At 31.9% G+C, this 13895-nt stretch overlaps 1 protein-coding gene across 2 annotated transcripts; it reads left to right on the top strand.

Moving 5' to 3' along the window:
* Window positions 1-5512: 5512 nt before the first annotated feature.
* LOC144564719 (mitogen-activated protein kinase kinase SIPKK-like) lies at window positions 5513-11774 on the top strand. Of its 2 annotated transcripts, XM_078314317.1 has the most exons (9): window positions 5513-5730; window positions 5837-5921; window positions 6307-6447; window positions 7047-7274; window positions 8517-8699; window positions 9310-9515; window positions 10520-10565; window positions 10691-10794; window positions 11490-11774. In XM_078314317.1, the coding sequence occupies exons 1-8, from the start codon at window positions 5621-5623 to the stop codon at window positions 10778-10780; spliced, it is 1089 nt and encodes a 362-aa protein (XP_078170443.1). In that variant the 5' UTR covers window positions 5513-5620; the 3' UTR covers window positions 10781-10794; window positions 11490-11774. The 2 variants fall into 2 exon arrangements, with proteins under 2 accessions (XP_078170443.1, XP_078170442.1); XM_078314316.1 differs by lacking the exon at window positions 11490-11774 and having other exon boundaries at window positions 10691-11027.
* Window positions 11775-13895: the final 2121 nt, after the last annotated feature.

Genomic DNA, 13895 nt, shown 5'->3' with positions numbered 1-13895 from the left:
CCTCTGGGATAAAATAAAGTTGTTATTAGCTATATGATCGAGCAGGTTCATCGATCAGACTGACTAAAGGCATTCTATAACAATTTCAAGAACTACAAATAAGATTAATTTTTTTCTAATTATTATACATATATGTACCCTCGTTTCATTTGGGTGAGAGTCACCATTCAACAAACATCATTTCCACATGAATGACAACAAGTTATTGGTTGGCACTCATCTCCAAAGTGTGTATTTCTCTTATAATATGTGTGTGTGTATCCTATACATACACACGATAACACTTTTTATTTATGTTTTTTGATATCATATTATATGTCGATATTGAATTGTTGTACAATATTTGATATTAAATTCGAATCGAGCTATTAACATGTGTCTTAATTTTTGGATAATTATTATTATTTTCATTGATATTTTTCTACGGGTTTTGGTTAGAGCACCCCGAAACCCCAACAACAGTGTCCGTGAATTGACTCGATGCTACAGAAGAAGTGCCTCCATATGCATACGGTGGTATCTGTTGATGTGCTTCTTGTGAAATAAACATGTTTGGATCATTTGAAGTATAATACGGTGCGGTCATTTGAGGGGGTTGTAGATAATTTAGTGGATAATTAGGTGGATAATTAGATGGTGGCATTTGGGAGGAACTATCAGGATAATTGGGTTGATAACTTTGTGGATACTTGTGTGGCATATCGTGGCCAAAAATATCGGTCGAAAATCTTTGGATGGTTTCTTCCACCGACTCGCGATGAGGAGTTGTCATTTTTTTAACCTATTCAAAAAAATAAATGTAAATTACTTAACACAGAAATAAAAAAAAACAGAAATTAGAAAATAGAAATAAAAACCAGAAATAAAATAAACAGAATTAAAAAAACAGAATTGATAAAACAGAAATTAAAAAACAGAATTAAAAAAACAGAAATAAAAAAACAGAAAAAAAAACAGAATAAAAAAAAAGAATTAATAAAACAAAATTTAAAAATCAGAAATAAAAAAACAGAAATAAAAATAACAGAAAAAAATAGAATTAAAAAAAACAGAATTAATAAAACAGAAATAAAAATAACAGAAAAAAAATCTAAAATAAAAATAACAGAATTAATAAAAATAAATCTAACATTTTTTATTAACCTATTAAAAATAAATCCGAATTTCAAAAATAAAATCTAACCTATTCAATACAAAACAAATTACTTCACATATTCAAAAAAAATAAATCTAACATCTTTTATTAACCTATTAAAAATAAATCCGAATTTCAAAAAGAAAATCTAACCTATTCAAAACAAATCAAATTACTTCACATATTCAAAAAAATAAATCTAACATCTTTCATTAACCTATTAAAAATAAATCCGAATTTCAAAAATAAAATCTAACCTATTCAAAACAAATCTAATTACTTCACATATTCAAAAATATAAATCTAACATCTTTTATTAACCTATTAAAAATAAATCCGAATTTCAAAAATAAAATATAATCTATTCAAAACAAATCAAATTACTTCACATATTCAAAAAAATAAATCTAACATCTTTCATTAACCTGTTAAAAATAAATCCGAATTTCAAAACTAAAATCTAACCTATTCAAAACAAATCAAATTACTTCACATATTCAAAAAAATAAATCTAACATCTTTCATTAACCTATTAAAAATAAATCCGAATTTCAAAAATAAAATCTAACATATTCAAAACAAATCTAATTACTACACATCTAACAAATCTAATATAAACTAAATAAATCTAACAAATCTAATATAAACTAAATAAATCTAACAAATCTAACATAAAATAAATCTTATAAATCTAATTACTTAACAAATTTAATAAATCTAACATTCAATAAATATAACAAATTTAATTACTTAACATTCAATAAATCTAACATAAACTAAATATAACATTCAATTTAAATTCTAAATTTTTTCTACAAAAATAAATCTAACATCAAATTTAATTTTTAAATTACTCTACAAAAATAAATCTAACATTCAATATTTCAATCTAACAAAATTTAATCTAGCAAAATTTAATCTAACAAAATGTAATCTAACAAAAATTAATGTTACCTTTTTAATTTCGCGGGAAAATCTTCGAGAATACCTTTGTAATTCCGTTTGCGTTTGCGTGTTTGCGTTTGCGTATTTGTTAAATTAACAACTATTTTTTTTTAACAATGAAATTAAAATTGGAGAATAATAAAAATATTGAGATTGAGAGAATGAGAGATGAAAATATTGAGAGAGATGTGAAAATTTGTAAGGAATGGGTGTATATTTATAGAATTTTGTTTGGAGGGATTAAAATTTGAATTTAAAAAAAAAAAAACAGAAAAAAAAAAATGGGTAGGGGTCCGGGTAGAAAGTGGGGATGTGGGGCATGGGGGGGGGGGGGGGGGGGGGGGAATTTGAGTTTGAATTTTGAATTTTAGACCAAAAGTAAAAAAAAAAAATTCTGCCACGGACAGGGTCACGGGCACGGGCGTCACGGGTACGGGGGTCCGGGTTCTCACGGGCATTTTTTCAAAAAACCGGATCCGGCCCGTTTAATACCTGTGCCTGTGTGCCCGTGTACCCGTGTACCCGTGCATACTCGTAGCACGGGCACGGGCGGACCGGTCCTGGTTGGGTCCCCGGAGGCATTTACCAAACACTATACTGAAGTAACTCAAATTTTGAGTTTTCAACCAGACTGTCCGATTACAATTTTAAACTAATTCAGTTCAAAGTGAAATGCATAGAATCTCTTATATATTTGTGTCAAAAAAGATTAGATGACCCCGATCCAAACTCAAAATTTGAATTCTTTACGAGATCTAAATACGTTTGTTTCCTCTGTGCATATGTACTTCCAGTTAAAAATAATCATATTTTTTTAACAAAATAACTAATTTAGTACGCAAATCAAACACGTCTCTAATATGATGCTATGTATCTTTTTGTTATCTGCATCGTTCTCCTTTATATTAATATTATTTTCCATTTCTTTTTTACTAGAAGAAATATTTAGAAGGTAATGTCTTTTATGTGAGATGTTACATGTTCGAAATTTAAATAAATGATTTTTTTTTATAGATATTAAACTAGTTAGATGGTTGGACTCTCAATTTTATTAGAAAATAATATTCATAAATATTTTTTTCAGTATAAATTGGAGGTCAAGACACCAAACTATTTAATATCCATAAAAAATATCTATTCAAATTGGAATGAAATCCACTCTATTATCTTTCTATGAACAGTAACCATGCTATTCCTACTTTTTCGAATCCAACCGTTCAATTTTTTCGGGAATGAATCTCAAAGCAACTTTTTTCAAAACTTTTATGTGCACGCATCTCGAAATAATTCAATAACTGGATTTGGAAAAATGAGGGGTAGCAGGAATACTGTTCATACACGAGAATAACAGTAGATTTTGATCCATTCAAATTTCGAATTCATGACATTCCACACGTAAGATACTGCCTCTATCACTAGACCACATGTTTGTTGCTAGTCTAAAGAAATTTTCATTAGATACAATATTCAGAAAAAAATATTTTTTTTTTTTGTCATTGGACACAATATTCAGAAGAAAGTTTCTTCAGGTTATATTTATTTTATAAACTTTCAATTCATTAATACGTGGAAACAGTGGCAGATTTACTCATATTGAATGGAGGTCAATTGAACCCATATGTTTTTAAATATTTTATGTTGATATATGATTTTTTTATATAATTTAAAGTAACATATCATGATATTGTAAAATTAATCCTCATTTTTAGTATGAAAATTTTATACAATTGATCATCATTGTGTGTTTGACCCCTATAGTTCAAGTGTTTGGCTCTTGCCTATGTGTAGAAATATTTTGTAATGGAAATGAAAAGTACTTTAGTACGAATCTCAAATTTTTTCTTTAAAAATATAACAAAAGTTATAACATGCACCAATTTATTCGTTTAATATGAATAAAATATCATAAATAATTGTAATACATACTTTTTTAAGTTACCAAAGTAAAAAAAATATATATTTGACATATGAATGATTTGATGCTCGTGTCATTTCGCTAAATGTCAAAACGAAAAAGCTCGAAAATTGCTTCGCACTTCTCTAAAAAGTAAAAATGAAGGATCAGTGGATCACAGATTTGGTCAAATGGAATTCCAAGAAAATTCTAAGCTCCCCATGGGCCCATGGTTTCTTTCATCAAATAAAGTCGATTTTTTACTTTACTTGAAAACGCGTTCGTGCATTTGATTGGTGGTATTGTACTATTGTATATCTTTTTTTCTTTTTCTTTTTTTGACAAAGGTGGTATTGTATATCGTGTCACTCGTGTGCACTTAGATGCATCAAATCCTATCCACAGAGAACTTTTCGGAGTTCTAGAGACTTCAGAGACCAGTCCCCCGTCTCTGTTCGTCGGCCGAATATACGACGCACTAAACCTGCGTATTGGTTTCTGTGGACCCACCTACACTGACTAGGTTCACAGCACCGGAGCTAGGGATATTTTAATAGTGACCTATGCAAGACGCCTCTAGGCTCTAGCTGCAACTGCAAGCCTCCAAAGTCGAAACCCACACAAAGATCACCTCAAAAAAAAGGAAAAAGAAAAAAACCCACACGAGAGAAGTTGAAACCAATACAGGTCAACGGACCAAAGTGAGCTTTTCACAAATGTCCCTACAAAGAAAAATAATGAATAAATTATATTAACAGTAAATCTAATTTGACTAAATTGTTGCCAAAATTGAAAAGTAAAATTTTGAATATCTTCTTTATAGTTTAGTTTATTATGAGCCGAAATTTTGTGAAATTTGCAAATAATTGGTCATTGATTACGGCTCTGAACAATTAATATTTCAAAATTATTGACATTTGATCAATAACCGATCAATTCCCAAATTGCATTAAATTTAATATATAACCTAAAGACTATATACAATTTAACTTTTTTTTTTTTAATTTCAATTACTATCTTATCAATTGTTAATTGTCAAATGAATATTGTTGTCATTATATTTCTTCCTAAAAGTAAATCAAATTATTTAGCGTGTTCTTTTTTCTTCTTCCTATTTAACTTCAAAACAATTTTTAGAGATACTTTTTTTTTTGAAATCCTAGCAGAAGCTGCCATAATCTAAAATAAACAATTGCTAAAGATATGTATGTACAAAAGTTATAACACAAAGAATTAAACTCCCAAAAACAAATTAAGGGTGTTGAAACTTGAAAGTTTTAAATGCTCCAGCTTGTTGCAAAATTGCAATTATGTGTATTAATTCCGCCGGATGTAGCTGTTAGCCTGTTCCAATTAATTACGTATTACATTATGTTTTTATTGACGACCGCAACATGATTCACACGTCCCCAAAAGCTTTGAAGGCCAAACGCTGCCTGAGAAGGATATAGAACGAAATACAAATTGTACGAGGGTACATGCGGGAAAAGTCCCGTAGTTCTTAAAAAGAAAAGAAATATTGAAAGTTGAAAGAGCTCTTTTCTCCCTTTCCTGCGCCACCCCTCCTCAAGCTTAGATCGTATTCTTCTCTCTCTGTTAAGAATTTACAAAGATATCTCAACAAATTAGCACTTTCGGAGACGGAGATGGAGAGAGAAAGAGGGATAAAGATGAAGCGTGGTGGTTTGAAGCTGGTGGCTGGGTCGGGACCCACTCTTGCTGTCCCCTCCCAAGATTCCGCTATTGGGAAATTTTTGTAACTCCCAATCCTTTTTCTTTCTTTTTTTCCCCTAAATTTCTAGGTTTTTCTGGGCACTTCTCTATTGAAGTTAAAATCATTGTTCAATTGTCTTGGGATATAGAACTCACAGTGGGACATTCAAAGATGGGGAATTGCTGGTGAACAAAGATGGGCTTCGAATTGTTTCTCACAGTAATGCAGGGGAGGTAATATTCCAGCTTTATTTGTTATCTTTACTGTTTTTCTTATTTATATATGTATATGTATACATTTATTTTAGTTTGGGTGCTCGTTAGACCTGTTGCTATGTTTTTTTTTGCCCTTTTCTTCATCAATCTGATGTACTAATTGGCATGCTTCAGTAGGGTTAATTAGTCCTTTATGAATCTTCTTATATAATATCTGCTACATCAATGGTGGAGTAAAGAGTAGTTTCATGTTATTTGAAATATTGGTACATGAGGATGCATGTCATACTTCTGATACCTTGAATTTTTGTAGGGTCTTGTGAATGGAACTTGTTTTTAACAATTATGTAACAAATTGGTATAGATGATATTGATTATTGGACAAACATTTTTCTTTTGACAGGACCCACCTATTGTTATAAATCCATTAGACAATAATCTGAGTCTTGCGGATCTAGATTCAATTAAAGTCATTGGAAAGGGCAATGGTGGAATTGTACAATTGGTACGCCATAAATGGACTGGCCAATTTTTTGCTCTTAAGGTACTCACATCAGAAACAATTTCATGTTTGTTTTACTTGTTGAATGATTTTGGTTGCCAAAAAATGTACCAAAAGAAACCAAAATATGGGGAAAGTGTTTACAGTACACCAGTTTTGTCCCAAATCATTATGTTTTGTAGCTATTATTTATATCCTATCTTGATATTTTAAGAGTTCTCATGGTGAGATATCTTACAGTAATATTCATTAATCAATAACTAGGATGGTGATCCTGACTGAAATATGACAGGGACCAACTATGTTTTACAAATTGAAATATTTCTGAATCAAAGTGGAAACTCCCAAGCTATTCAAAATATGAGGTGACCAATTCATTAGGTTACTGTGCAGTCTACTATTTATTTCAAGCAATTGGATGGTAAATACTAATTGTACAGTACCATAGAATCCTAGCATGTTCTTATATCTTACCTGCCTTACTCCTATTTCTGTTATTATTGTTTTCTACAACAGTAGTCCATTCACGTAATGATATAATAAAAAAAAAATACTAACTCTCCAAATGGGATTCAAAGTAATCATCCAATCCAACAATAGATCCATAATAATGCTGTTGTATTTTTATTGTACTTTTTTAGGTAATTCAGCTGAACATACAGGAGACTATAAGAAAGCAAATCGCACAGGAGCTAAAGATCGGTTTGTCAACCACCAAATGCCCCAATGTGGTTGTGTGCTACCAGTGTTTCTATGACAATGGGGTCATCTCCATTGTTTTAGAGTATATGGACGGTGGGTCCCTCGCAGATTTCTTGAAGATTGTGAAGACAATTCCTGAGCCATATCTCGCTGCCATCTGTAAGCAGGCCAGTGTTCATAGTCGGTAAATAAGAAATTTGAAAATATGAAAATGTGAAATATCATGTGTACATCAGTAAATTATTATGGGAACCCCTATATAACACTGAAATCATACACTGCTGCTAGCACCTTATCAGTCATTTGCTTAAGATGTCAAGAATCTTTTCAAGTAAAACCAATTATTCATGAAGATAAAGATTATTGACATGGTATTTGGTATTATTTCCTAGCTTTTAGGGGCTTTAATAAACTTAGGTTATGAACTCATCCATGACACTTCTAGATTTTCAGGGTTATATGTAATACTGAGGTTTTGGAGGTGATGCATCAAATTTTACAATAGAAATTACTTACCTGAATTCATTTCAAAGAGCCCTTGAAGTCAAAAAGAACACCCCCTTTCTCTTTTTAAATTTGACAGCGGTTGTCAAGTGCTTTGTTAAACATCTAACAGTTCAGCAAAATACATCATAGCAATTCACACACGATAGGGTTATACCAACCTATCCAAAATACAACTCTCTCTCTTAGTAAAGAGAACCTTTTCACTTGGTAGAGAAATCTTTTATGGTTACATCTATTATTGAATATACCAACTTGGAATATATCTAAAAGAAGCCTTGAAGTCGTTGATACCCTTTTCTTTTAATGGATAGAACCTAATTTTTATTAGTCTCTTTCTCATGGTCAATAGATCTTTCTGTTGCATGTACCATTTAGTAGATTGTGATATTGTTTGGAATAAGCAATTGGATATTTTCAATTGTACTGAGCATAATATGGTTGATCCTCTCTTATACCTTGAACAACTCAAAGACAATTCTATTGCTGTATCTTGCTATTATGGGTAATCGGGCCAATGTTGAGAATTGATAACAATCTTAAATAAAATGAAAACTAATAGCTAGTATCCTGCTCATTAACCAAAGAAAGTTGAAAAACATGTATAAAATATATTGAAGGAATTTATGGAAAAAGTGCTAAAAAAGGAATTGTTGAACTGTAAATCAAATGAAGGCCCTGGCTCTAGCTCATTAACACAGTAAGAGAATAAATTATTAAGTTACCTTAGTAATCTTCTCATAATTATTGCATTTGAAAATGAATTGACAGTTAAGAACCCCACTAAAAGGTGACATTACTTCGCATCTAATGAAGAATTCTTGCAATGTAATAAAATGTTTACTTTCTAATGTATGTTTCTTCAATGTCTTTCAAAATTAATATTTTGTGTGTGCACTGTGCAGGTATTGAAAGGTTTGATCTATTTGCACCATGAGAAGCACATAATACACCGAGATTTAAAGCCATCAAACATACTAATAAATCATAGAGGAGAGGTCAAGATATCAGATTTTGGTGTTAGTGCCATAATTGCAACTTCTTCTGGCCAGAGAGACACCTTTATTGGGACGTACAACTATATGGCTGTAAGTAAATCAATTTTTTTTTTACCTCTTTTTAGTTTTTCTTTCTTTCTTTCTTTCTGACTGATAAGATTGCTTTGGCAAACCATCCCTTGAATATAGCAAAATTTGCAAAAGGCCCCTATCTTAGGAGAGAAGTTCAGACTGTCAACACCTTTATTGTTGATTGCAAAATACTCCATCATATGATACAATGCAATAATAACAGAATTAGTATTCCATACAAATAAAGGGATTTGAAGTATTAAGCTGATTGATATTAAAATGAAAGGTGCTGACTGTCACCAATAGTTAGATCACCCCAGCTTGCTTATCAATAGACATGTTGCCTACAAGTGCCAACCTTGTTTGTGTATGTAATTAAGCAGACTGATGTAGTAATGTATTACATTTTATATACGAGCTTTTTTGTCATTTTAAAAGTATAATAGGGTATTGCAAGATGATTTTGTATCTCATTTCTCAATTAAGTAGGAACCCTTTTGCAAAAGGCTTAGAATTGTGAGGGGCCTTTTCTGCAAAAAAACATTAAAAAAAATATATGCATGATGGTATTGACAAAGTACATTGCTTCTATAAATTGGATATACCCATCAATTGCTGATTTTGACAGCCCGAGAGAATTAGTGGGCAAAAACATGGGTACATAAGCGACATATGGAGTTTAGGTCTGGTTGTGCTGGAATGTGCAACAGGTCAGTTTCCATATCCGCCCCGCGAGAATTTCTTTGAGCTTCTAGAAGCTGTTGTTGATCAGCCGCCACCTTTTGCACCTCAAGACCAGTTTTCCCCTGAATTATGCTCCTTCATCTCTGATTGGTACATTATTGACTGCATTTATTTAATGAGAGATATATATAACTTTGTTTTATTCCATTTTCAATCCGCGTCATCTCAGAAAAATAGATAGTATTATCTTTTGTGCTTATTTTGCTAGAAAGAAGATGAAAAAGAAAATAAAACACCTATCATATTTCGGTCATTCTCCCAGAAGAACTATTTTTTCATTTTATTGGACAAAAACACATGTTTTTTCTCTTTTTATATTTTTCTAGGGTTAGGGTTTAGGGTTGAGGAGTTTGGGTTGGTGGATCATATTACCCTAAATTATTTACATTTTAGGACTAAGCATCTAAATTTGCTATGAAAACAAGGTTTAGATCACAATTGACTCCGGGTTGGTGCCGTGTGGTGCTGGGTTTAGCCTTTTAACTCATGACCTGCTGATGAGTCAGGTTCACCATAGCTGTAACATGTTTAGCTCTTTATCTTTAGAGAAAGCTTCCTTGAGGAAACAAAGAGAGGAAAGCACTTGACAATATTTTATTTTGACAATCAGGACAATCTTTAAGAAATAAAGCTTAAATTTTAAATTCAACATTGTCGGCATGATCTATGTTATTCACATATCATGTGTATACAATATAATGAGGTGTAGTGTATGTTTCACTGTACATAAAGTGATTTAAAATTTCAATTGTCTGAAATTAATGGTTCTTAATGCATCATCAAACAATATATAAATTGCATGAAATTTGATTGTTAAGCTATCTACATATCCAATAACAAACCTAGAGATTGAAGTTCTAATTTTCAATTTTATTTGGGCGGCTTATGTCAAATCACAAATAGGGAATTTTTTTTAAATTCTGTTGTCAAGATTGTCAAAAAATAACCATTGTCGAGTGATCCCTTGTAAAATTAAGCCAAAAGTATGCACATAACATGAGATCTTTGGTTCATCAGGCCCGGTATTGATGTATCACCAGTATTACGTTATACACCATTGTCACTATGTAATTTGAGATTTATAATTTTTTCAGTGTTCAGAAAAATGCAGCAGATAGGAAATCTGCCCAGGTCCTTTTGGTACGTGAACTGTTACTCTTCTTCTTCCATCTTTTTATGTATTTTAGTTCGGAAAAAAAAAATATTTAGTAGCTTGTTCATTTAAAAAAATGACTTGTTTGGTTTCTTTTTAATGCAAATTTCAGAGCCACCCATTCCTGAGCTTGTATGATGACCTGGAAATCGATCTTGCTTCCTATTTCACTTCCTCGGGAACACCACTTGCCTTCTTTTGAACCTCTCTAACAAGGCTAATTTTGATTGTATTTTCCTTTGTTACTTTCTTGTTTCTTCATTACCTATAGCTGCAATTTAAATCATGTTGCTAGGCAAATGGCCTGATGAATGATAACTTAGTGGTCTTCAAGAGATCATGGGACTTGTAAACAAGCTTGTCAAATCCATTTCAATGTCCACTCTGCTTTGCTAACAAAGCAGATTGATCTGTATTCTAGTGCATTTTATGTTTTGTTTTGGGGTCTATTGTACTGTTGTGAGAGTATTAATATCAATATAAGTGTGTAATTAGTTCACGAGAGTCATGTGGTGAAAAACGGAAAATGTGTTGATCACCCATCTGCCAAATCCATGATTGAATTATTGTTATTGCATGTATATTCAGAGCATTTTTCATCGCAAGTAGTTGCTCTATAGTGGAACTTGTCCGGAACCAAAAAACTAAATTTAATTATAATTTTCTTTGGAATTTGTTTTGAATTGATCCAGTACAGAATACAATTAACTATTTTTCAGTTTTCTCTTTTAGACGAAAAGAACCTAGTATTTGCCAGAATGGAATGAAATTGACAACCCTGCTTGTGAGCTTTCTTTAGTAATGAAAAAAAAAATGCCACTACTAAGAGAAAAATTAATTACTATGCTAATGATTTTGTTGTCTAAGTTCGTAATATATGATAAAGAGGCCTTTTTCTTTTCTAACTGCAGAGATGCCTAGGTTCTTATCAAATAATGGAAGTCAATTTGGTAGCCACAACAATTTAGAGGTGTATGGCACAAGTGCAATATTGGAGCTTGGAAAATTAAACGGTGGTGATGGTTCTAAAAACTTTGTGAGAGATTTTGTTTGACGGCTAATATATGAAAAACAATTTTATGTTGTCTTGTTGGGCAATAGCTTGTACATTTCTTTAGTTGATTAACTTGATTGCAACAACTTATTGTGAAGCATTGAAGTACATGGTTCTTTCAAAGAAGTACATGTTCCTTTTTGTATTTGTGCAGTATCTGCTTTGTGTTTTTAATATATCATCCCTTTTACTTGATACATACTGGGTGGTATATATTTGTGTCTAATTGGTTTTTTCTTATTGTCTCACAAAGTTGGGTCGTGTTGCATAAAAATCTAGACACTAATATATTGGTTTAAGATATTGAACAAAATTGACAATAATTTACATAATAAGTTATGTTGAAGTAACAACACCGAATTAAGGCTCAATCCATTAGATTATTCTAGAATATTCAATACATAGTATACTGTCTTAGCAAAGTCGGTAATAGTCTAGTAGAAATCACTGGAAACTATCTAGAAATAATTTGTATTATCTATACTACAACCACCGACATATTGTATCTATAAATAGGATGTACAGTTGCGTGAGAAATTGTGTCCGTGAGCAGTGAGTGAATAATGAGTATGAAATAGTTGTGTAAGATATTGTAGTACTATCTCTTAGTGTTAGAAATAAATTCATATACTCAACAAGTGATATCAGAGCAGATTAGATCCTGTTGGTTAGAAGGTTTGGATAACTCGTGATGAGTCTATTAAGGTCCTGTTGATTAGAAGGTTTGTGTAATTCCTTACTTCATTGTGGTGTTGAAGTGTCAGACTTGAGTAGCATGAATGGTTTGATTGAGAAGTTAAATAATTAACAAACACATCAGAAAATTATTTTTTGTTATTTTTAGTTAACTTGCCTGTGGCTACCAACTACTGAACACAAGAAATACATACTAGCTAATTAGATATTTAGGTTATACATAATAGCTACGGTTTCAACACAATGCTACTGAATGCTACTTGTATAGGCAAAGTCTACATATACTTTTGATCTGAGGCATTAAGAACAATACATATCTAAGTTTTATTTGTTAATTTTTGCAACTATTTAAGGTCACAAATTAATTAAGACATGACATGCTTCCAATCAGAAACTTGTAACAGACACTTGTGTTGTCTCTTACAGGAACGTAACCTCTCCATCTATCGGACTGGGCTCCGTACTGATAACAATATGTGGGAGAAACTTCAAGTGGTCAGACTGGGCTCCGTACTGATAACCACTGTGACATTTGCTGCCTGTTTCACAGTTCCCGGTGGTTATAATCAAGATAACAGTAGACCAGTTCTAGGGAGGAGATATATGTTTTGGGCATATATTCTAGCAAACGCCTTCGCATTTATACAAGGATTCATAAGCTTGTTTGCGATTTTTCTTAATGCTGTAACAACTATGCCTCCCAGAGTCATCGAATTTGCAGTAATGCTTTTTTGTTTGCTGCGAGTAGTATGGTTGTGGCATTTGAATTGGAATTGTATATGTCACTTGCTTCAGTTTGTTTGCCAATCGCCATTCTCCTCCTTGTTATCACTCTGCTTTAGCATCTCCTGTCCTGCTTATGGTTTTAGTTAGTGATAGATTTATTCCAATGGTGGTTGGTATATTAGAAAGGAGGAGAACTCTAGCGGCAGGATATATGGTGCCTCTCATGCTAATATTCAGCCTGGCCTTACTGTCTCTTTTATATTCATTGGAATTCTAGATTGACTTTTGTATTATTTGTACTGTCTCTTTTATTCCAATGGTTGTCACAACCACCACTACTACTGGGTCACTAATTACTTTGATTTTGTATTCCTTTATTTGTTAGAACGCTATAATTCATGTTTGATGCATGCTCAACCATTGGGGAAATTAACATAGTTTGAATTGTTAATATTCGATCTTGATGAGGGTTTGACGGTTCTGTTAACTGAATTAGCTGCTATTTTATGTGTACTGTCGTTTTTTTGTATTGTTTGCATGGTTTGGAAATCAGCCATATCCCTGTCAAGTTTGCAAAAGTTCGATCAGATTTTGCAAGGCCATATTTCTTTGACTGTCGGAGTATTCATTTAGTTATCATCTCTATTTTCATTGTACCAGAATGGTTATTTTTAATTGTGTGGTTTCAATTTGTTATCAGTAGAAATTTTCTGGATTGTTACTTTGTTTTTCATATTTGACCTTAAATTTTCTGGTTTTGTGTTCTCTTGTAAGTTATTACTATTATTGAGTACAGTCCATTACTGTAAGTTGAGGATGCATGTGAGGTAAGAACCTGCAT

The sequence above is a fragment of the Carex rostrata genome, chromosome 13, assembly GCF_964058835.1.
Source record: "Carex rostrata chromosome 13, lpCarRost1.2, whole genome shotgun sequence".
Lineage (NCBI taxonomy): Eukaryota > Viridiplantae > Streptophyta > Magnoliopsida > Poales > Cyperaceae > Carex > Carex rostrata.
Note: the sequence above shows the minus strand (reverse complement) of the source record. Positions and strands in the feature narration are given on the sequence as shown.

What these genes read in the sequence shown, in the direction of transcription:
- LOC144564719 (XM_078314317.1), top strand. Translation starts at nt 5,621, where the DNA reads ATGGAGAGAGAAAGAGGGATAAAGATGAAGCGTGGTGGTTTGAAGCTG. An exon ending in CTCACAGTAATGCAGGGGAG is followed by an intron (nt 5,922 to 6,306) that starts GTAATATTCCAG and finishes TTCTTTTGACAG; the next exon opens with GACCCACCTATTGTTATAAA. An exon ending in TGCTCCTTCATCTCTGATTG is followed by an intron (nt 9,516 to 10,519) that starts GTACATTATTGA and finishes TAATTTTTTCAG; the next exon opens with TGTTCAGAAAAATGCAGCAG.